The sequence below is a fragment of the Charadrius vociferus genome, unplaced genomic scaffold, assembly GCF_000708025.1.
Source record: "Charadrius vociferus isolate BGI_N301 unplaced genomic scaffold, ASM70802v2 scaffold1020, whole genome shotgun sequence".
NCBI lineage: Eukaryota > Metazoa > Chordata > Aves > Charadriiformes > Charadriidae > Charadrius > Charadrius vociferus.
Genome location: NW_009646502.1, coordinates 22,344 through 45,670, shown reverse-complemented (window position 1 = coordinate 45,670; position 23,327 = coordinate 22,344). Strand labels below are relative to the sequence as shown.

Here is a 23,327-nt window from a genome sequence, read left to right as displayed (position 1 = left end):
GGGGGGGGGGAAAGCTGTTTCTCGTTTTAAGTTGTTTTAAGGATTTGCGAGAAGTTCTGCGTCGGTGGGTTGGGTCTGATCGGCTTTCAGCTGCGAGGAGTCGTCGGCGCGTTGCTGCCCAAACTGGGAGAGATTTTATTAACCGAAGTTGCCTTGTGCCTAACTTCCCTTCGCTGTGTCTAAAAACACCAGCCAAACAGTTATACCGATCTCCTGCAGAAGCTTCAAGCCACGCTGGTGTCTGTCTGTAGAAATTCTTTGGCCTGCCTAGTAACGAATGTCTCCTCTTTAGCAGGTTTTAAAGGTGGAGTACGCTTGCTCTTGTTAGCTCTTTTCCGTGAGAAAGCATGGCTCCGCTAAAGGTGCACGGACCTGTCCGGATGCGCAGCATGCAGACTGGGATTACAAAATGGAAAGAAGGGAGCTTTGAAATTGTGGAGAAGGACAACAAAGTGAGTCTAGTGGTTCACTACAATGTTGGAGGAATTCCAAAGACGTTTCAGGTACACCAAATATTAAGGCTTTTGTTTGAGCAGTGCATGGATCGTGCTCTTTTGTGAACAGCTGTACTCTTCAAGGCTATTAAGTGTCACGCAAACTTCCCTCTGTCACTGTTTCTTGTTCCTCCTTTCCTGAACACTAATCCCTTTGTATAACTCCCCTGTAAATTATTCACATGTATTGTTAAAGGATCTGTTGAGGTCAGCATCGAGATACCACTGAATGGGAAGAACGAAAAAGCACAAAAAAAGTTACCAAAGTATATAGGATCATTGCTCACATGTTCAGATTTTTGGGGTGTGTAACCTTTCTGTTACTGGTACACTTGCAGAATCTAAAGGTGAAGACCCTGAACGCTTTGTACTAGCAGTTTTCCCAGCTGAAGAGCATCAGTGTTAACACAGTTGTAACCTTTCTGCTTGTTTATACAAGACTCCGCTGAACAGCGGTTGTTACAGTTTTAGGTTTTAAAAATGTGAGGCAATGAGTCCTCACTGGGGGACTGATGCAGATCACTGTTAAGGATTCTCTTGCAATCTTCAGCCTGAATAGCCTTTTTTTCATTCTACAGTCATTTTCAGCTCAGTCTTCCTATTATTTTTTTTTGTGCAAAATGCCCCAAATTGAAAGAATGTGAAAGATTTTTCCCCAAATTGAAAGAATGTGAAAGTGTGTTTTTCTGTAAGAAATTTTTATGTGATTTAAAAATACGTAGAGTATATAAGAGCAGTTAGGAAAAAAATCCTTATTTAGGAACTTTGTGAACTGATCTAACTGTTGGCTTCTGCTTTTTCGTGCCGCTCTTGTTTTTCATCAGTAGTGTTCACCAGACCTTTCTCTAAGCCATTTATTTCTATGTGTGGACTTCGTGGAAAAAAGTTCACTTTATTTTTAGAAGATCAGGTTTTTGTTGCCTTAGTGTACTGGAAAATCTCAGCAAAGAACCTGGCAGCCTGTGTTGCCTTGGAGTCAAGGTGTGAGAAAATCATTAGCTGTGGATAGTTCCCACCTCTGTTACTGTAGACTTGAAAAGAATCGTCTGCCTTCTCGCATGCGATGCTGTGACTGCATGTTTGATTTAATCCAGCATTGGACCACGTTGCTTTTGAGAAGAGAGGTTTCTTCTTCCCTTTGTGCCTTCCCTGAGTGCTTGTTCTCACACGCTCCTTTCTGCCCAGACAAGTGTTGACGTGGTGTGACAGTGACTCGAAAGGTGGTTCCATGGGGAGGATGAGCCTATAGAACAGCTAGCCATGGCCTAAAGGGGCAGGTTTTGCTCCCAGCCTCTCGCATGTGCTGGCTCTGGCACTCCTCAGATCTCTCTGTGAGCTCAGTGGAGGGTTTTCACATGAATTAATTTGGGGAAAGGACCAAACACGAGATCTGGTGGAGGGGGTGATATGGCAGCAAAGGAGGAGGAGGAGGGAATGCCACGTTTTTGTTTGGATGGTGGTTATTTTTCAGTGGGATCTGCTTTCTGGTCCTGTTCATCTTGAAGCAACACAGACTGAAGCAGCACACCGCACGAGCATTGGTGGAGCGAGCAGCAGGCAGGGAGAGCTGCCTGCCCCTTGCGCTGCAGGCTTGTGCTTGAGTGTAGTTTGTGTGAGCCGGCCCCAGTCTGTCACAGTGCTCCTGCGTCCTGCTTCAGGCGTGACAATTTCCTGATAATTTTACTTTAGGAGTAGCATTCCCTATTTTTGTCAGGTTGCTCTGGGAGAACTGTGGGTGATTTCCCCACCTTTTTTTACTTTTCTGTAACGAAACATTTGGATGGATCCAGGGTTATATTTCTTACTACAGTGACTGGAGTGTCATCAAATATCTTAGGTCAGATGATATGTTTTACTGATGTTTCAGGGCTTTGATTAAGTTGTCCTAGAGGCTAGATATGTATTAAGATAAATATTTTGTTTACCCCCACCTCCCAAGACTTTGTGACGCTGACTAGCTCGTAGCAGGTGCACAGAGAGTATGGATGGAGCCCTCTCATGATAGCATTTTGAGTTGAAATAGGTTGTTTTGTACTGAGATGGTGAAGTAACTGTAATCCCTTTGCGCTGGGCTCAATGTTTTAGGAAAGGATGAAAAATTTGCAGCCTCCTTTTAAATTCTTAGGTCTTTGAAGACATTTTTAGCTTATATTAAAAAAAAAAAGCACCCTCCCCCCAAAAAAACCCAAAAGACTTTCTGCTTGGTCATTGTATTTCAGAAGCGTAATTTTCCCAGCAAAATAGACCCTTAATTTCCAATTGAGGTGGTTTTCCAGCCTCTCTTATAAACTGCTCGTGTGTCTAGATTGGCTTTCCAAGAAGCTAGAGATCTGCATGGAAGCAAGAAATCTCTCTGATAGACATGGAGGGCCTTTTACTATCGCAGTCTTTTGTATACCTGAACAAATTTAAATAAAAATCGTGCACAATTTTTATTTTTAAACTTTGTATAATTTGAAGGAGACAAAACAGATTCTAGAGCAATGTATAGTAAAACTTTGGCTTTACGGTATAATTAGCGTTCACATCTATTGATTCAACATTGTTATTTAGGTCAGTAGTGTGGCAGTATGCAGGTCAGGCCAAATTAGGAGAAGACTCCAGCCTGATGGGCAGTGTTTTACTCCGTCCTGTGTAGCACCTGATGACCTTGGCTGTGGTTTCCAATCTTGTGTGAAGCATTGAGGATAGCAATATACTGGCACGGAGGTCATTGTGTAGCTAGTGCCTGATCTTAGGCAAGGCTAAAGAAGCCACAGCAAAATGAAGAATTAAGCAAAAAAGGACAAGGGAATTGAAAATGAGAGTATGCTTAGGTATGTATTGTCAAACTTCCATGCAGTCTGCAGATGTGAGAGATTCTTTTGCTTCCTCTGCTTTAGGAGTTACCCTCAACCTGTGTGAACAGTAGAGCCTTTACTGAGCAGCCAGTTCTTATAGGTGTCTTAGCATGAAGTAACAATTAAGTGATGGTATAATAAAGCAGCAGCGACATTATTAGGGAGCATAATTTCTTGTTAAAATTATCCTTGTGCTTGACCATAACCCTGAAAGTTTTGACGCCACTTAATTGTTTTAATGTTGTACATAGACTAAGTGCGTGTTTTATTGACTTATTCCCGCAGCAAATTTTTTTAAGCTAATCTGTCTTCCCTGAGAGCAAATTATAAAGTGTTTGTACTTCAAATTTAAAACTTTCCTTATCTTAAACTATATTTCAAACTTGATGTCGAAGTTGCAGACAGCTAAATGGGACTGTATGAAGCTCTTGCTCCTTTACATTCGAAAATGTAACACTCAATAGCAAAGCAAGTTTCAGAAAGCTTTTCCAGGAATATAGGGGCTGTTGAGCTATAGTGATACTGTCCTTTCAGTCCTGTTAACCTCCAAGATCACTGATTGCATTCATTCTGTAAGGCTTAATGTTTGCTTGAAATGGAGCGAGGAGAAGTACTTTGGTGCAAGTGCCTCTTATCCTCTCTATTTGAAGTGTTTTGTTGGAATTTGTAAGTGTTTTGGCCTTTAAAAAATGGATTTACATTTATAGTCAATTTCTTGTTTTCAGCTAAGCCATAACATTAAAACTGTGACCTTAAGACCAAATGGTAGAAAACTGTGCTGCCTGATGCTAACACTAAAGGATACCAGCTTCCTGACAATTGATAAGGTACCATTTAAAGATGCAAATGAAATGCGGATGTATTTGGATGCGGTCCATCAAGACAGAGTTCACACTGGTAAGTGCGATTGTTGTAAATCATGTCAATAACAGTTTGGAGAGGGGTTGGTGCTGTGTTTTCTTTTTTACATCTTTAGCCATTTTGTCCTCCTTGTGTTACTGACTTTCTCTGCCTTTGTGTAAATGCTTCTTTCTGGCTCTGAACCCCAATTTTTGTTAGATACCTTTCTCATCATGTACCTTTGTCATGCTGAACAATAAGCAGAGATTAAACATGTAAGAATTATTTATGTTGTAACTATGTTAGTGTTTGAAAAACTCTTGTTGGTTTATCACACATGCATAGTCTCTTTCCTTTTTATTTTACCTCTTATTTTGTTTTGTTCTTTTTAAGGATAGGAACTTTACTGCCAACTGAGTAAATGACCAATATAAGGGATATCTGTAAACATGTGCTTATGTCTGCGCACTCAGAATATCATACTGTCTGTTGGCAAGAAATCTAGTGTGTTCCTTCCAAAATCAACTCCAGCTAAATAACGTCTTAGAAATAAGAATGCCAATCAGTTAAATGACAATCATATCAAATGTTGTGTACTTTTCCTGTCAGCTGGGAAACCCTCTCAGGGATCTGGCAGCTTTGGAGGTGTGCTGGGCAGCAGGACCACGCAGAAGGAAGCTAATAGGCAATTCTCTTATATAGAAAACCAGGTTTGTTTAATTGTTCAAATTTTTCCTCTCCCTTAATTTTATTTCGTTCATTTCCTCCTGTCATGCTCTTATTGCATGTTGTAATAGCACTGTAAATGCTCATTTTGCATCCAAAGTCTTTGTAATCTCGAGGGCTTGGAATAGATGTGGCAATGGCATGTCTTGTTCATGAGGAGCCACGTATTCTGTGTGAATAAGAAAGGTCAGCGTCTGGCTGTTGAAGACGGAATGTGTTCTTCATGCTGAGATATCAGTCAGGCAGAGAAGCAGCAGAAATAGAGGAAAAGTATATGAGGGAAGACCTTATTGCTCTCTACAACTACCTGAAAGGAGGTTGTAGAGAGGTGGATGTTGGTCTCTTCTATCAAGTAACAAGCGATAGGACAAGAGGAAATGTCGTCAAGTTGCACCAGGGGAGGTTTAGGTTAGACATTAGGAAAAACTTCTCCACTGAAAGGGTTATCAAAGACTGGAACAGGCTGCCCAGGGAAGCGTTTGAATCGCTATCCTTGGATGTATTCGAAAGCCATCTGGATATGGTGCTCAGGGACATGGTTTAGAAGTGGACATGGTAGAGTTAGATAACGGTTGGACTTGATCTTAATGGTCTTTTCCGGCCATAACGATTCTATGATTGACAGTTGCTTCTCACATCGTTCTGAATATCTCTTTGTTTATACTGAACACTTCACGTAGCACCTGAACATGTTATAATCAGCATAGGTCTTAATGAGTTTAGCAGACTTCAGCCAAATGTATATATTGAAAAGCTGTTGACCCAGTTTTGTATCAGGATAAAGTTACTGAATTTCTGGAGTTCTGCTCAATTTTTTTGTGTAAATTTTGCGGACTTTTCCCCGAAAGTGGTTTTCCTTCAGAATTCATTCCTTTTCTCCCTGGATAACACAGATTTCATGGTGTATCTGCTGGCTTTAATTTACGTTATCTCTGTGAATAAACATGTATTACTGCCCTGAGGGAGAATATTTTTGATGTTGTCCCAAAACAAACTTTACATGTTGCTTAAAGGCAATCTCACAGTAAAAACTGTAAGGCTGTGTATACAATGGTAAGATTAGACATGTTTAGTTTTCAAGTCTAAAATTGACCAACATTCCTTAGTCAACCAACTATTAGCTCTTTCCGTTGCATTACATGTGGCACTTGCTTGGCCTGAGGCTGTTAGGGGACTGTCCTAATTGTGTGGGTTTAATGTGGCTGCTTTTTTTTTAATACCACCCAGGATTGATCTGGGGATAGTTGGGAATCGTGCCTTGGGTTTTGAAATGTCAAAGCATGTAAAGGAGCTTTTAAAAACTGAAGTTCAACTGACTTAGCATTGGAAAGTGAGAAGGGAAATTGGTTACTGCAGTAGAGTTTCATGTTTTTGACTATATCGATGCAAGTCATAATTTTACCTATTTCTAATTAGTGTTACAATCTCTTAATGTATTAGAAGTAGCATTTTTCTGCTTTTGGATGCTATGCTGTAGCAAGTGAAGCAGTGGCGTAAATGCTAGGTCAGACTAAAGATGGTCATGTTTTTCACTGTTTCGGTTGTCTCCCTGACACACTCCCCTTGATTTGCAGACTCCTCCCAAAAGAGTGACCGTGGAAAGTAAGGAGGAAAATCCGTTTCGCAAAGTGCTGGGTACCCCAGCAAGAGCGGCTGTTAAGAATTCCGCTGGAACTGGAGCACCTAGCAACAGGGTGAATGTTTCAGCATCTCCTGCGTCATCAGTCCCTCACAGAACGGGCTTGTTGGAGAATCGGTAGGAGTGTTATCCTCTTATTATGTTATTGTTAAATTTTAGCTCTTTATAGAGCTGCAGGTGGAGCTCAGTATCCCTAGAAGTAAGAAGGGAATATGTTTCTTCCTCTGGTTTTGCTGTTGCTTTTAACAGGATGTAAATACATGCTTTTCTAGCCTCTGGCTGGTACTGGCACTAGAGCTTTATGAACAACTTAAGAGTTGGGCAGACCAAATTCTTCTCTGTATGCTATGTTATAAAAGTGGAGATTGTGGAAGATAGGTGCAAAAAGCACAGAAAGCATTGAGGAGTTCTGTTCAGTTGGAAGAGGATCGGTTACTAGCCTTTCTGAAAGAATGACCACTTCAAAAATTTTCTGTCATCAGTGAAAAGAGGAAAAGAACACAACTTCCTGGTTCAGAAATGAGTGAAGATTATCCCAAAGAGAATGATTCTTCAACGTAAGTAACTGTTGTTTCTAGTTTCTGATTTTAAACTCTTCGTTCATTTGTAAAGGCAAATTTTTCTGAAAAGAATGCTTGGGTATTTCCTGTCTCAGCAACATGGTGCAGGCCAGCCGCTAGTCAACTTCTGAACACACTGGGTGCTTGAAATGTCGTTTGCATTCAGGATTAATGAGGGACGTGCAACCTGCTCTGGTAGTTGATTTACGGGAACTAGAACATGCAAATTTTGTGTCATCTTTCTTTGTCAGTTTAGTCAGGGTTGTCATACGTGCATAGCAATAGGTGCCTTCTTTATTGAGCTTGCTTTGACCCTTTACAAAATGAAATTCATAAAGGGAAATTGCCATTTGGAGAATAAGCTCCATTTGTTGGAAATCACATTTGATCATAAGAAGGCTTGTTTAAATGAATTGGTTAAATTTATCTGCGCGTAAAGCTTAACTGTTCCATAGTCAAGTATTAAAGGTGACAGGAGAGAAATGCTTTAAAACAAGTTCTAAATATCAAGCAGGAATATCTTGTATCTTCTGTAACTGCACTGACTTCCACTTTTGTTTACCTGTAGGAATAATAAAGCCTTGAGTGATCCAGCATGGAAGTACTTGAACAGTAGCAGAGAGAAACAGTTGAATCTGAAGCAGGCAGAGGAAAATAGGACATCAGGTAAAAAAAAAAAAAAAAGTAAAGCCAAATGATACCTGGCTTTGACTAGTACGATTTTACCCATTTGATAATAGTGTAGAAAGTTGCTACAGAGGTGATTTTCCTAATCTGCTTTCCCTGTGCCGCTAACTTTCCTGCTTCCTACAGAGCTGTGTATGAGACACAAACAACTTGCCTTCGTTTTCAAAGCCTATCCTGCTCTAGTGTGACCCTGACCTTTGTACTTAGGTGCTAATGCCAGCCCATGTGCCGCCTTGTTTGAAAATTCAACAAGCAGCTTCAAACTTTGCTCCAAGCTGCCCTTCCCCTTGGGAGGGGATTCCTGTAAACACCTAAGGTTTTCCTTTTTGCTTGATTTCGTGTTTATTTTTAAAGCTCTCCTTTGCTGTTAATGCCCAGGTGAATTGTAGGCTGGTTTTTGTGCTGAAAATGTGTACTGTTTGCTTTTACTTCCCTACCTCTTCCCCAGGGCTTAGCTGGGGAATGCTTTGGGGCCAGGACTTTTTGTTCTGTTTGTACCAAAGTTCTATTGGATACAGGTGTGTGACAAAGTTTTATAGACAATATAGAAATATTGACAGTATGTACATAAGCTATTAACAGCACCATTCTTCAGTTTTACTAATAAATACCGAGCCTCTTTCCCCATAAACGGGAATGCATTCAAGATCTCGTTTTTATGGGGAATGTTGCTGAATGCATTGTTTTATTAGTGCAGCTCTGATGGTACAAATGTGTTACTGGAGGAGCCAGTAATGTGAATGTTTATCTCTGAATGAAAATCTCGTTCGCTCTTTAGAGTCAAAATTAAATCTCTGAGTGTATACCTGCAAGTTCAAGTACCAGTATACCAGAACTTCCTGCATATATCTGCATTTTTGAAAGTTGCATGGCTCAAACCACTTTGAGCTGGGACAGAAGCAAGTGTTTATTCATTATCCAAACTAAATTACACTGTGATTCACTGTAATAGGTGGTTTTTTGGCTCTTGAGAGCGTTTTTTTTTTTTTTATGGGGCACCATCTGAGGCGTTAAGAGTCTCAGGATCTGACACAGTGATATCAGAACAATGAAACAATCATATTTTGCCCCAAGCATACAGTAATTTACTGTGGAATTTGGAGTGGGAAGGGCAACTGTTGTCGCTTCTGCATATTTACCTTGAATTTGGAGAGCACTGTATTGGAAATCATTAGTGAGCTTTGTGTTATGTGTATCTTGTATATTTGAACAAAAGGTGGATTTTCATTATCTTTCAGATAGTTAAGACAATTCAATGACTTTTTAATGCTTCATATTGCAATTTGGATTTGATGGAGATTATGGTATTAATTCAATTAAAACTCCAGCATGTCTTTACTTACATATTATTAATATTCGCATTAGTACTTCTAAGTACGTGTGTCAGTACTTTCCCAACCAATTCTGGAAAACAGTATTTGAGGGTTTTTAAACCTTGTGACTCAATACTTTTAAACGATTGTATATTGTACAAATAGCTGAGTTACCTGGAACAAAATGACCTGCCTCTCTTTCTGTTTTTCAAGGTATTTTACCACTGCAGTCATCATCCTTTTATGGTAGTCGGTCTTCATCAAAAGAGTACTCCACTGGCAGTTCCACCCTGGACAGGTAGGACTGATTCACTAGCATGAACTGCAAATGACAGTTCTTTCCCAGGAATTAGGATCTGCAGTTTCCTGTGTGTTTATCGTGTGTTGTATGGCTTATATGCATAAAATGTGTAATTTTTTTTTTTTTTCCCCCCAGGAGTACAATCTAGGTATTCAGGGTGGCTACAATTGCTCTAGTTACATCTACAAACTCGAGTTACTGCTTGCAATAGACTTTCTAAAGTCGCTCAAGTTTATTAGAGTCATTGTGAATGACTGATCCCATTGATATGTAAACTCTAGATGGTTCAAGTTCTATATAAACTCTTGAACTTTAGCATGAATCCTTGCTTCATTTTTCCAAAGTGGATAAATGGCACGAAACTCTATATTTTAATAACAGTATTTTAGTAATACTGAATCCTGCTGAGGGTGGGATTCTTCTGTGTTAGATGCTGTGCAATCACACTGTTGGTCTCTGCCCTAGATAGATGAGACACAAGATCAAGGAAGAAAAGAAGCATTGTCCGTACTTTACACATGAGGGACTGAGGTCCAGAGTGATTAGGTTACAAGAACAAGAGGCTGAAAATTAAGACTCTGGTCCAGATGTGAATTTTAAGCATATCTTAGGAGTGGTGATCTCATGCTACATGATCGCTCTTCCTCTCATCATACAGTGGGGGGGAATTGTTAAATATCTTGGAGAAAAAAGGCTTGGTTACTCTGCATGCACACCTGTGGATGTAAGGAAATTTAACCAAACAAAGTATTTAAGTGCTCTGGGAAGAAGTTCTCTCTCTCACACCTCTTTTGCATTGTGGCACATGCCGGTTATCTTGTGTGGCTTTACCAGTCCTTGTCTCCTGTAGTGATACAGTTCCAGTATCATGGACTATGGCTATTTAAGGAAGAGCATTAGAAATCTTACACGTCTTACCCTTTTATGTTTTTAGGTCTACTGTATCTGGCCAGACCCCTTCAGCCAAAAGAAGCCTAGGATTTCTTTCTCAGCCTGCCCCTCTTTCTGTTAAAAAAATGAGATCTAATCAAGATTACACAGGGTGGAACAAACCCCGAGTGCCCCTTTCCACTCATCCTCAACAACAATTACAAGGGTAAATTTAATTTTCTTTATCTGACATGTATGCTTTGATCATCAGAACATGCACATTCTTGTTATAATTATTTAATGAAAAAAAATACCCTGAAATTAATAAACGCTGAGACAGGGAACACTCCTCCTAGTTTGGAAAATATGTGCTCTTAAATTTATTTCCTGAGAATTTTAGAGATATAATAATTTCAGGTAATGCATATTCCTTTCTTACGGTTTGCTGATTCATTTCTCTATCTTGTGTATATGCACACTTTTTTCTTTTAAATTTTGATTGTAGAAACTCATAGGTGATTTCCTGATAAATGCCACCTTCCATGAGTTTTCAGTTTAGTCTGAAAGGCGGGAGGACAGCTCCAAGAAGAAGCTTTGCGGGGAGTGGCTGGGATGAATGTCCTAAATGTTAGTAGTGCTGTGTTTAACATTGACGTGTTTACACACAGATATGCATACCATGTTCAATCTCTTTTTTTTCAGATTTTCAAACTTGGGAAACACCTGCTATATGAATGCCATTCTGCAGTCCTTGTTTTCAATTCAGTCTTTTGCTAATGATTTGCTCAAGCAGGGTATCCCATGGAAAAAAATTCCACTGAACGCCCTGATCAGGTAAAATTCACTTTCGCGGAAGGATATTTTCTCTTTCCTTATCGAGGAACTCATTTTGTAATACTGAAGCACTTTTGTAGAGGGTAATTTGCGTGTGTAGATAATAAAATAAATCCTAGAACTCTCTGTATTTTGTAGTTTTACTTTAGAAATAGAAAGCAGGCTCTCAAAAATGGAAATGCTGACTTTCAGGCAGTCTTTTATATCTTCTGCTGTATTTCTAGTGGCAGAATTGAATGGTTCAGAAGAAATGCAAGAAACTGCAAAATAAATAGATGCAGAGTAACTTCTTTTTAAAACATTATCAGCTCGAGTTTAAGCTGGTCACTGACTTCACCTGCTATATGAGGGCTAATGCCTTTTTGAAAAATATCCTTTGTCTAGTAGCTGTGGAGAGTGTTCCAGTTCTACATACTTAATCTTTTTCTAAATTCAGCTGAACTCTCAGCTCAGTCAAACCTCATGTCAAGAAACTCCAAAGCCTTCTTTAATATGTGAAACACTCTTTTCTATTTGAAATTTTGTGTTCCTGTGCCATTTAGATTCCATTGTATGTCTCTCAGAAAGACAAACTGCTGTTTGCTCTATGTATTGCATTCTCTGCCATTTGGGTTTTTTATTATATATGCTCTTGTGTACCTTGTTTCTTTTCTTTCACTGAACAAGATTCAGGATTAGCAGAACCATTTCTGTTTCCATTTTAGTGTCTTATATCTTTTGGGGTCGTTTCTGTTTTTGCTGGGTCTTCTTGAACTCATCCTACTCTACTTGGGATCGGAGGTTGTTCCACGCGCCTCTCGAAATGTCCTTTCCATAATTTTTGTAAAAAGACCTCTGAAGCTTGTGCCTCATATACCTGATGGTAAACTGCGGGTAGAGCTTGTGCCGCAGTACCTCTGATGGAGGGCAGCGCGTGATCCTGTGCCTAAGTACAAGTCGGAGTTGGTACTCAGCGGGGTCTACTTTGGCTTCTGTTGGTTTGGGTGTGGGCACCTGATCGAACACAATGAATGTTTTTCTGGTTGAAAAGCGATTGCCTGTCAACTTCTTTGTGGTAAAAAGGTTTTTTTTCCTAACATGCTTCACTGAGCAGTTGTAGAGGTTTAGGAGAGCATGTAGTGATACTGTAGCTCAGCAGAATAGCAGAAACTTGTTGAGCTGCAGTAAACTGCTCAGATTCTTTGGGTAACTGAGTATTACTTGTTGGTTTGGGGTGGGAGGGGATTGCACAGGTCTTTTCTGTCTTTCTTTTTTTTGTGTGCGTGTCATGGAACATGACATCTTCCCATCACCTTCCCATGTATGTATTGTGACCAAAACTGTTGTGCTTGGAATATACTGGGTGTGTATTTCCTGTGAAAAAGATAACTAAATCACAATAACTGAGAGGCACAGGTAAAGTTAATTTCAACAGCATTTTAACAAAGTTACCAGTAACGCTATATATAGCTTGAACCAAGGAACTCATCAGTGTTACAGCATTTTCTACTTAATTGTAATCTTTTACTTCAAGAAGAAGTAAGGCTTAAAACAGAGTGGAAATTTAAAAATAAACAAATAAGTAGTAACCAGTCTGACCATGCAAGTTGAATCTAATGGTTTTGTGTTGCTTATTTTGGTGCCATGTGATTTCATATCACCTGTCAGTACAAATGTTTTAAAAAAGCACTGTGAGGGTATTTTTTCTCATTGTAAAAGATATAGCAGAAATAAGTTTATATAGCTTTATAAGGCTCTTCTCTTTACCTTAAAAGATTGTGGAAATTTTTAGTTTATTTGGGTCCTGTTCCAATGATGGCCTCAAATGAGACTTCAAAATACTTGAAATGGAAAAGGTTAATTATATATGAGATATTTTTATACAGAACTCCTAGACCACTTATCACAGGAGAAAAGCTTTTAGAGACTCTTAGAATGAGGTATCGTGAGTTTTATTTTGTTTCTCTAAAGTCCTGGAAAGCCAATCAGTGTTTCATTGTATTGACTTCTGCAGACGTTTTGCCCATCTTCTTGCTAAAAAGGATGTCTGCAGCCCTGAGGTTAAGAAAGAGCTGCTCAAGAAGGTGAAAAGTGCCATTTCAGCTACTGCAGAGAGATTTTCTGGGTACATGCAGAACGTAAGTACCACATTGTCTAGAAACAATTATGTGTAATTTGTTCAGTGTTTGGACTGCATTGAATTCCTGTCAAGCTTCAGCTCTGTTTGACAGTGACTGGAGCTTTTGATTGAATGACAACAATTGCCTGCTGTTTGTTAGAGCAGAACTGCCTTAGTATTGCTGAACGCAATGAACTAAAACATCATTTCCCCAGACCGTGTGTTTAAGAGAAAGACACTGAATGAAGTTGTACAAAATCACTTTGATGATTTTACCCGGTTTCTAGGATGCGCATGAGTTCTTGAGCCAGTGTCTGGATCAGCTGAAGGAAGACATGGAAAAGTTAAACAAAACCTGGAAGAGCGAGCCAGTGCCTAATGAGGATAACTCACCTGGACGGGCTTCTGATGACCTCTCAGCCACCAAAGTTTATACGTGTCCGGTTATCAGTAACCTAGAGTTTGAGGTTCAGCATTCTATCATTTGCAAAATGTAAGTATGCTTGAGAGCTTTTCTCATGCTTACCTTAAACGTCTGGGAAGCGTTTCCATCTTACGTGACTTCATCTGCAGGCTGTAACTAGAACTAAGAACTGTGCTTTTTCCAAAGCTAGATATTTAGGAAATATTCTGTAGTCTAGAAATGCTGTAACCTCACACCACACTGTCTGCTGCTACAAGGCTTCTTTCAACAGTCTTATACCATCTAGTTCCTCATTACATACGCAGTGGAAAGCCTCTGTGATTTGCTTTTTGTGTACCAATTGTATGAGAATAGAGAGAAAAGTGAGGTTCAGCCAAGTAAAGTTTCCTCTTTTTTTTTTTTTAAAAAAAAAAAAGGAAGACATATTTTTAATTTGTTCTTTCTAAGGGCTTTCAGGGCAAAGCATTTTCTTCTGTCTCTAGGTTATTGCGGAAAAGATATAAGCCAGTATGTCTGGCCGTTCATTGTGTATGATCTGTGCAGCAGATTCCCATAGGGGATGCATTTGTTCCCTAAAAGAATAAAAAGTAAATTGCATGCAGGTAATAATTATTGAAGAGAAATGACTGTAGGGTCTTCCCTGCCCCCCCCTCCCCCCCAAAAAGCATAAGAAAATTGAGATTTTCTTTTTTATTTTCTTTTTTTAAGATGGACTCTACTTTTTTGTTTCTAAAACCAGTTTGAAAGTGTTTCTGTGCTTTCCCTTCTTCTGGGCTGGGCTCAATTCTTTTCTCGTAAGGATGCTGAATGAAGAAGGTGTGTTCAGCTACGTAGCAGTCACTTTGACTTCTTGTATACCTGATCACATGCTTCTCCAAAGCAGTCTGGTTTTTTGTTCTCACCCTTACACAAATGTTTCTTTCAATTTCTAAGCAAAGTGAAATCCCAAAATTCAGCTTTTTATTGTGCATCAAACAGTTTCATTTTGATAAGTAAAAATACATTGAGGTATATATTTACTGAGAAGTTAGTTACTTCAGCCTAAAAAATAAGTAAGTTATCATTTATTTCCAGTATATTTTTCATCAGACTTACATAACTGTGTTTCTTTTTTAGGTGTGGTGAAACAGTCACCAAACGAGAACAGTTTAATGACCTCTCCATTGACCTTCCTCGAAGAAAGAAATTGCTTCCTTCTCGATCGATCCAGGATTCCCTTGACCTCTTTTTTCGGGTATGTAGTTTTGGGATTGTTTTTATTCACTGTGGAGTATGTGTAGGTTATGTACCATATGGAAAATTTGATTGGATAGCTGATTATTAGTTTCTGTGACAGTGATTGCAGGCATGAGGAATAATTAACTTTGCACTTTCTTGAGGTTTGCACATTAATGGTATACAGGAATTTTTGTCGTAAAATGCTGTGGAGAAATTAACTGATCTGTGAAACAGGTAAACTTCACTATTTTTTGGTGGAAGAGTTGAGGCGTAAACAAATGCAAAGGGGAGAAGGGAGGCTGTCAGATTGAGATAATCACTTAGGAATGGCTGCTTCCTCTCCTGGGCTAGGATGCTTCCACAGCTTATGTAGCGGCCTAAATTAGCATGAAGGAAAAAGGTCATGCAGATTTAACAATTAAAAAAATAGCTGTAATATGTGGATGCTCATGTTGTAAGTAGAGGTTCAAGGTGAGGTTTCTGAAAGCTAAAAATGAGCCTTATGTCTGTGAATTAGTGTTGTATTTTGTCATATGTCGGGATGGACCTGTGTTTTTTCTCCGTTTACAGGTAGTGTTTTCAACAGACAGAATGACAGACTTACTCGTCTAAAAGCTGGTGGAGGTCTTATGACATAAAAAAAAAAATCTTAAAATTATAGTGGTGTCGTTTGGCCTCACTTAAAGAAAAGGGCTGTAGACCTGTTTGATAGCTAAGTCATGTAATTTCAGCACAGTGGTGCTTCCCCTTCTGCTCTCTGTTCAAAACTCTACTCTAGTGCAGCACATCCTTGAAAAGTTCAGGTGAGGATAGCATTTCAGGAACAAAGTTGACATTTTGAACAAAAGAGAGAAAACTTCATGGCAAATTATGGTCCACCAAAGGTTATTGGGAAAAATAAAACATCTCTCTGTGGGAGAGAAAACTGTAAGCCTTGCAAGATTGTCCCTTCTCATTGGAAGCTAATTTCTCTGAACTGTGGCTAATTCACTGGTCTGCAATAGACTTGCAGTAAAAATTCCACCTGTATTAGTGGATATGTCGCCAAATTATAAGGTCTGCTACTTGTCCTCTTAGCAGATGCCCTCTTGTTAGTTTATGTTGAAGGTGATTATAATTTTAAGTGTGACTGCTGTTTGGAAGAGCTTCTGTGACAGCCAGAAGCGATGTGCTTTCTGTTGAGATTTGTTTGTTGTGTGTTTTGTTCTACCAGTCATTTTTCTGTTCTCCTGAACAGGCAGAGGAGATCGAGTATTCCTGCGAGAAGTGCAATGGAAAGTCTGCTGTTGTCACACACAAGTTCAACAGGCTTCCCAGGTAAATGTTGACATCTGTTCCTCTCTTTCCTGGAAGCACATGTTACAAAAGTGCAACCAAAAGTCTCTCCAAGAGTAAAGCTGGAAAAGCGGGTGGGACAGCATGTATGGTGCTCAGTGTGTGAGAAGGATGCACGTACAGACGTTAGTCTTCATGCTGTTCTTCAGTTTCCCTCTAAAGAAATTCTCTTGGGCACCCTCTGCAACACTTTCGTCTTATCACTACACAGGAGGCCTGAGTTTTCCTCTTCCCCTTTTCTTGGGGTTTCTGGGCTGTGAGGGAAGCGGAAATAGTAAATGTTTTCTGGAATTTTAATATTTTGTGATCAGCTGACCTGATGGGCAGGACTCTGTTGGAGGCATTAGTTCCAGAAGGTACATAGAGGGTTTTGCTTTGATCAGTTAATTCTTCCCATGCTGATACCTGTTTTCTGTCTGGGTAACCATGGCCCTTTGAGGAAGAAGGCAGACACTTTGAGGGTTAATGGCATGCTCAGTAGTTTCTGACCTCGTGGCTGCGTTTACTTCATTATTTAGAGTGGAAGTGCTTGGAGTCAGGGATCATTTTATGGTGGGATGTAAACCTGAGCGAGCCTGTTGGTTGGCTTTATCTGGCCTATGTCCTTGTCCCAGGTATACTCATACTGAACCCAGTAGTTAGCTTGCATTTTGCTTCAATAGTGTATTTATGCTAGCACTGCAAAACCCTTGTCAAAGGTTTTGAATATTAGCACAACGTAAGTGATGACACAGCTGCATGATCTAAATAGGCAGTACAAAGTGCAGCATAAGGGAGAAGATTCAGTGTAAGGAGGCCTTTTCAGGCTCTTTATACTGTTGTGATGAAAAGCTCTTTCAAAGAGAAGGTGTCGTGACAGATAAACCAAGTACACATCTTGCAGTGGGCACAGTTCCTCCTCGGTTTTGGGCACCTGTGTGATCCCTACATCAGGCTTGAATATCTGGGAGTAATATAGTAGCATTTTGGCCTATAAGGATAGTATCTCAATTTTTTCCTACCTCTCGCTGCGTTGTAGAATAATGAGTTTGGTAAGAGCTGCTTGCTTCTGCTTGACTGAAGGTCGAGGTGATACGGATCAAAACAGGAAGCCTCTTGAGTCAGCAGAGCCTGCACTCTGCACCTCGCACAAAGTTGAGTGATGGTCAGGAGAGTAATTACCCGTCTTTTGCCAGATAAGAGGTGGATAGTGTTTCCCTACCACCCTGAAGTAATAATCTGTTGTAGAGTCAGGTGACTGCATTTTGTAAACAGAGCTACTTGGATTTTTGAATAGGTTTTCTCTGGCGTCCGTCTTGAGATTAACATTTGTCTTTCTCTCCTGTCTCTCAGGGTCCTGATTCTGCATCTGAAACGATACAGCTTCAATGTAGCATTGTCTCTCAATCATAAAGTTGGGCAGCAGGTGGTTATTCCAAGATTCTTAACCCTGCTTTCACACTGTACGGAAAGCACTAGGCTGCCGCTGACGCTGGGATGGAGCGTCCATTCTGCAATGTAAGTGTACAACTTGTGATTGATCCATGCCATGTTAAGCACATATACCACGAAGCAGGCAGTTGTCACATCTCCTCCAGAAGATGTCTGGGCAAGGAAGCATTACAATTACGCAGCTTCAGATGTGCACTGCTAGTTTGTAGTGATGCCATTATGAGAACATGTATGGAAAGGAAGCATGATAGAAGCAGTAGGAAGAGTTGGTGGGGCGTTATCTAGGGAATATTTGGTAAGATAATATTCTTCACTGTCCTTGAAAATAACTTTCTGTCCTTTTTAAGAGAGCTTCTGTTAGTAATTTCTAAAATTTATGACTCTTGGTCCAAAACAATCTAGATTACCTTTCCCCTCACAGGGCACACAACTCTGCTTAGGAGACATAACATCCTACCTTTTTCTGCTAATTTCCACTTGCCCCTCCTGTGCAGTCATTCATTTTTCATTATGTTTCCTGTGCCACTGTAGTATCCGAGCACTTCGCATGCTGAAAATACTCTCTCCTTTTCCCTGTGACAGTTATTTCTGTACAGCAGTTCGTCCTGAGACACGAGATTAAATGTGCCAGTTGTCACATAGGAAGTCTGTGGCAGAATAAGGAAGAAAAAAAACCTCAGGTCTCTTGTGGTCCCTGCCTAGTGACATAACCACGGTAGCCGTAGTGAGTTAGGACACATCTGGTGTGTATGTTCAGCAGTGTGGTGTGTGTTCAGGTGCTGAACATTTAGTAGCGTTTGGGATTTACATGGGTGTTTCCCAAGAGTTTGCTTTAACAATAGAAATCTTAAACACAACAAACAGCTTGAGCTAACCAGAGCAGAAATGTTTGAAAATATGTTTGAAATAGCTTTCCAATGGATTTTTTTTTTAGTCATTGAAAGCATTCTGATTGACCAGAGAGTGGAAGGGTAAGCAGGCTAGAGAGAAGCGACCCTGGTTTGATGGGGAAGATTAGAAAAGATTTCTGCATTGGCAGCTATCTGGTGGGTAGATGTGTAGTGATAATGGTGGACTTTGAGGAGCCCAAGAAAGGATTAAATGGAGCAGGAAGTTTGTTTAGAAGAATCGAGGTAAGGGAGGAAAAACGGAGAGGTGGGACATGCCAGAAAACTGGCTGATCCAGACAGCAGCAGGAGACTGTGGTTTGGGAGCAGGAACTCAAGTGTTGGTGGGAATAAAAAAGAAAGAAATGAGTTGTCTTGACATGGGAGCCCAAAGCCTTTAATTTGTGAGCTTGTCCCTAAGGGTGCATCACTAAGAAGTGAATCAAGTTTAAAGGATTATATATGGTTTTGAACAACTGTTGTATATTTATAGCATGATGGAGCTATTACTCTAAATCTAAGCAATTAGCAAGTACATAATGGTATTCTCCTTGTTTCTTTGGTCATGGATTTGCATGCATAGCAGACAAGTAACCACTTTTTTTTTTTTTTTTTTTTTTTTTTTTTTTTTTTCAAAGAGACTAACTGCTGCAATAAATACTTTGCTTTTTTGATAGTTCCCGTCCATTGAAAGCCTCCCAAATGGTGAATTCCTGTACTGTAAGCACTTCCACACCCTGTAGGTGAGTTATAGCTCTGAAATGCCCATGGCCTGGGATTTCATGGGATAATTTTTAAGGCATTTTAAAGTTTTCTAATTATTCTTCTTTAATTTTCCCACCTTTTCTATTTGTTTTCTTGTCTTTCTATTTTTTCTATTTTTTTATTGTAGTAAATTATTTCAGCTACTGTTTTTTCATATCTGAGTTTTATTGGTGGTACATGCTAGCTGGAATTCATATTGATGGTACAATTTGCATAGTTGGCATGGTCACCTTAGCATTTCATTGAGAACCTTTGGGGATGTGTAAGTAAGCAAAGATGATTTTTTTTTTTTTTTCCAGACAGAAGGTTGAGCATCAGAATGAGAACTGGATTTAGTTTGTACAGATGATTTGTTAGTACCAGATATCTTAAACTAGCTTGTATTTGTAGTTGCAAGTTGCAGGCTTGAAGTAGGTAGGTCAGTTAACCTAGTAAAATACACCTTTTCTGAAAAACCTACTTGCTACGTTAATTAATTTTCATTGCCAATCGTTGCAGTTTGTTCCCCAAATTGTACTGGCCCGCAATGTGAAAGTTGGGTGTAATGCTTCTTTAATGCTTACTTCGAAACAGATTTGTACAATGCTATCGAGTTTTATAGCCGTGGTTTTAATTTACAGAAAATACACTTTCAAGTCAAAGAGCTCTGCAGCACTCTATGTAGATTCTGACAGTGATGATGAGCCGTTGAAACGCTCTGTCGCTCATAGCCAAAGGTTGTGTAACATACAGAGTAGAGATCAGCAACAACTGCAAGAAGAGCCCGAAAAGGTAAGGTAAAAAACCACAGACTTTCATTTACGTAGATCCTATATGTGCTCATGTCTGGCCTGTGCTTTTCTTACTGTGAATAAAACTGATGTAAGATAATTTTTTTCTCCTAATTAGCACTGCAATGCTGGAAGGGAGTGCTTTGCGAATTGACCTCTCTGTACACTTGTTTTGGGTTCCCACTGGGAACGGAGGTAATTGCATTGCAACTGCACTTGAGTTTTCAGGTTGTGTATACCAGCTGCTTAGCAGTTTTGTCAGTCCCTTGTGTAACTTTCACCAATAACATTTCCAGGCTGAAATATAATGGGCTGTCCATAGTAAAATTATGCAGTAAAGTCCTTCATTAAATTAGATCCAGTACAAGTTGGGCTCAGCAAAATACTCAGTTGAGAGAATGTCTTGCACATCCAGTCTGTGTCCCCTTTCAAGTGTGGCTTTTTAAAAGCTTTTAGAAACTGAACCTATCAGTCTTTGGAGGTGGGCACGTACAAGTGTGTTGAAATCAAGCACATTCACGTAAAGGCACAGTTAACTTCAAATTGCCTTTGAGGTCTTCATTGTGACTCGTATTAATGTTGCCAAGATATTGTTTTGCCTCTATCAGGGCAGTGTATTAGCAGGTAAGATGAGTTGTCTGGGGAAGAATGGTGACCCAGAAGGGAAAGCAAGAAGCTTAGAGGATTATCTTGCAGTACCACTTTCTTCTGTTAGAGTATTGCAGGCTTAGTGCTTAGGACAAGTGTCCTGCATCTCGGCTTCTCTAAAGTTTTTGACAACGTTCATGGGGTTATTTCAATCAAGCAGAGACTTGTGGTCTTGATTAGGGCATGAAAGGACAGGCGTAAACCTGGCTGGATAACAAGAGGTAGATATCGAGTTTCTGATCTGATGGGAAGATCAAACCAAGGGAGGATCCTGATCCACTTGGTATTTAATAAATGATAAAATAGATAATGAGTATTAAATTTTCAGAAGATCCAAAGATGGGAAGGGCTGCAAGTATGTTGACACTCAGAACTACAGTTAAGAACAAAGTCTTGACAAATCTGAGAAATTGCCTAAAAACAGGAGGGGTTGTTCAGTAGGAACAGACTAAAGGTGCTAATCTTAGCAGGACTAACAACTGTAAATGCAGGGTGTGAACAACTGGGAAAGCAGTGGGCCTTCAGAAAGCCAAAGGGTGACAGTCAATGACAAGGTCTGGCTGGTTGAAAACAAAAGTTCATAGACAGAGGCATAGCCTGCAGGTTGCATGAAGTAATCTTTCCTTTTTTTCCTCAGCGTTGAGCTTTAGCTGGAGTTCTGCATCTAGCTTTGGGCTCTGGACTCCAGAAGAGTTATAGATTTATTGGAGAGGGGCCAGAGGAGATGAACATGAGTGGTCAGAGTTCTAGAAAGGAAGAAATTTGGGGGAAAGAGCAGGCAAGTGAACTTAGGTCCTTAGTTTGAGGAGAAACCTAAGCAAGGCTTGCATCTTCAAGGAAGGGAAAGAAATGAATGGAAACGCTTGTGTTGTTTTCCATGCTCGTGGTGGATAGGACAAAAAGTAATAGACTAAATTGCAGACAGTAATTTTTAGATTAAATTTTTAGATTAAATTTTTAGATTAAATTTTTAGATTGAATTTTTAGATTAAAATTTAGATTAAATATTAGGTAAAGCTTTCCGATGCTTAGGATGTGTAGGAATTGAATGAATTGCTTTGGGAGAACGCACAAAACCCTTTGCTGAATGTCTCAGGCACAAGGTAGGTAACTGCTGTCCTGCACGGCACATCGATAGCTGGCTGTGGGTGAAGGAAGGAAACTAGCTTGTCTTTGAAGTCCCTCACAGAAGAAAATATTCCAAACTGTTCTAAATTATTCTTTCTTGAGGTTTTTTTTTTTTGTGAGGAAGTATACATAGTCTCTATCACACAAGCCCTGTGAGCGCAGAAATTGTGGGAATAAAACCTATTAATTTGAATAGCAATTTAATTATAGGTTTTCCAGCCTGTTGTGGGAAAGAGACAGTGGTGGTGATGATTCCACATAAGTAACTTTATTCTTTGTGGCCATGCACGTTGGCTACTCCTCAACCGCAGGCCTGACCAGCCGTCTGTTATCATTAACCAGATCCTCTGCCCTTCTCTGTGTTGTCCGGGGAGGACCTGGTCCTGGTCCTTGGAAGTGGCATTACTGCTGCTTCACCGTTTCCCTTGGTATGCTTCTCGTAGCAGCTGTGGATGGGGTTGCATTAAGGGCTTGGCAGTCACTTCGTGTGGCCAGCGTATCCCCTGCGAGGCACTGCTTGCAAAACAGTCCTGCCGTGTGGAAGAACAGCTGGATCGCAAAACACTCCTGCCGTGTGGGAGAACAGCTGGATCAGTGGGTGTATACATCATTGGGTTGTAGAGGCAAACAGCAGTTATCCAGCTGAAGTGAGGAGAACTGCAATTTCTGTGATTTCTGCCTCTGCAGAGGAAGTAGTATTTTAAGTACTTCTTAAAAATACTTATTTAAAGCAGCCTGTCTTAGAGCCTGAGCTACTTAAAATCTATGCAAATAATTTCTGATAGAAAAGTTGTATTCAAATAACGCGCAGATGCTGCCAAGTCTTTAAAGTCCAGCCACTGAATTAGTGGTAGTTGTTGGCGAAGTGCCTGGAACTAGAGTTTGCTGAAGAGCTAAACCAGTTTTGACAGTAGTAGCCTACAGGTGCAGAGAAAGAAATCAGAACGCTTAAAAAGCAGGTACTCAGCTTTCCTTTTTTCAGCGCATGAATAGATGTGAGGAAAGAGGTTTAAATTTGTCAGTTCTAATTCTTGGAGGGCATGATGTTTAGAAACAAGCAATTTAGTTGGCTAATTCATTTGCTAGTCTTGTTTGATAAGCCAGTTTTAATACAAAATGTTTACTATATAAAACTTGTCTTGATCATCAAAAGCTTGTTGTATTTAAGTAAAAAGCGGTGGTAAAAATGTATCCTTGTTCATTTTAACAAAGTTCTGAGACCCATCTAAATGCAGTTTGGAATAAAATCTGGATAAGTACGTTCTAATAGAAACTATTTCCCCCCATTTTTATCATAATGTAGGAAGAAAAATAAACATATGGTAAGTAGTGTAAATATGTATACATGGAGGTTAACCACCTGATTAACAGTTAATATCAATATTATTGAAATTACTGTATTAGTTGCAAATCAGTGTGGTTTAGGAGTTGATGAGAATCGGTTTTAGGAAAATAACTAAGAAAGGAAAAATTCGGATTACGACTAAAGTATTTTTTCCTTTCTTCTCATTTAAAGTTA

The 23,327-nt window shown here is 39.7% G+C and overlaps 1 protein-coding gene across 1 annotated transcript in view; it reads left to right on the top strand.

The window, feature by feature from the left end:
• Positions 1 to 347: 347 nt before the first annotated feature.
• USP37 (ubiquitin specific peptidase 37) overlaps positions 348 to 23,327 on the top strand; it is a 33,173-nt gene continuing 10,193 nt past the window's right edge. The window contains exons 1-16 of the mRNA XM_009883735.1: positions 348 to 503; positions 4,060 to 4,231; positions 4,784 to 4,884; positions 6,475 to 6,656; positions 7,022 to 7,096; positions 7,668 to 7,765; positions 9,313 to 9,397; positions 10,335 to 10,496; positions 10,973 to 11,104; positions 13,098 to 13,221; positions 13,490 to 13,695; positions 14,743 to 14,860; positions 16,082 to 16,161; positions 17,512 to 17,676; positions 19,175 to 19,240; positions 19,883 to 20,033. Coding sequence (XP_009882037.1) covers positions 348 to 503; positions 4,060 to 4,231; positions 4,784 to 4,884; positions 6,475 to 6,656; positions 7,022 to 7,096; positions 7,668 to 7,765; positions 9,313 to 9,397; positions 10,335 to 10,496; positions 10,973 to 11,104; positions 13,098 to 13,221; positions 13,490 to 13,695; positions 14,743 to 14,860; positions 16,082 to 16,161; positions 17,512 to 17,676; positions 19,175 to 19,240; positions 19,883 to 20,033 — 2,073 coding nt within the window. The remainder of the gene's footprint in view (positions 504 to 4,059; positions 4,232 to 4,783; positions 4,885 to 6,474; positions 6,657 to 7,021; positions 7,097 to 7,667; positions 7,766 to 9,312; positions 9,398 to 10,334; positions 10,497 to 10,972; positions 11,105 to 13,097; positions 13,222 to 13,489; positions 13,696 to 14,742; positions 14,861 to 16,081; positions 16,162 to 17,511; positions 17,677 to 19,174; positions 19,241 to 19,882; positions 20,034 to 23,327) is intronic.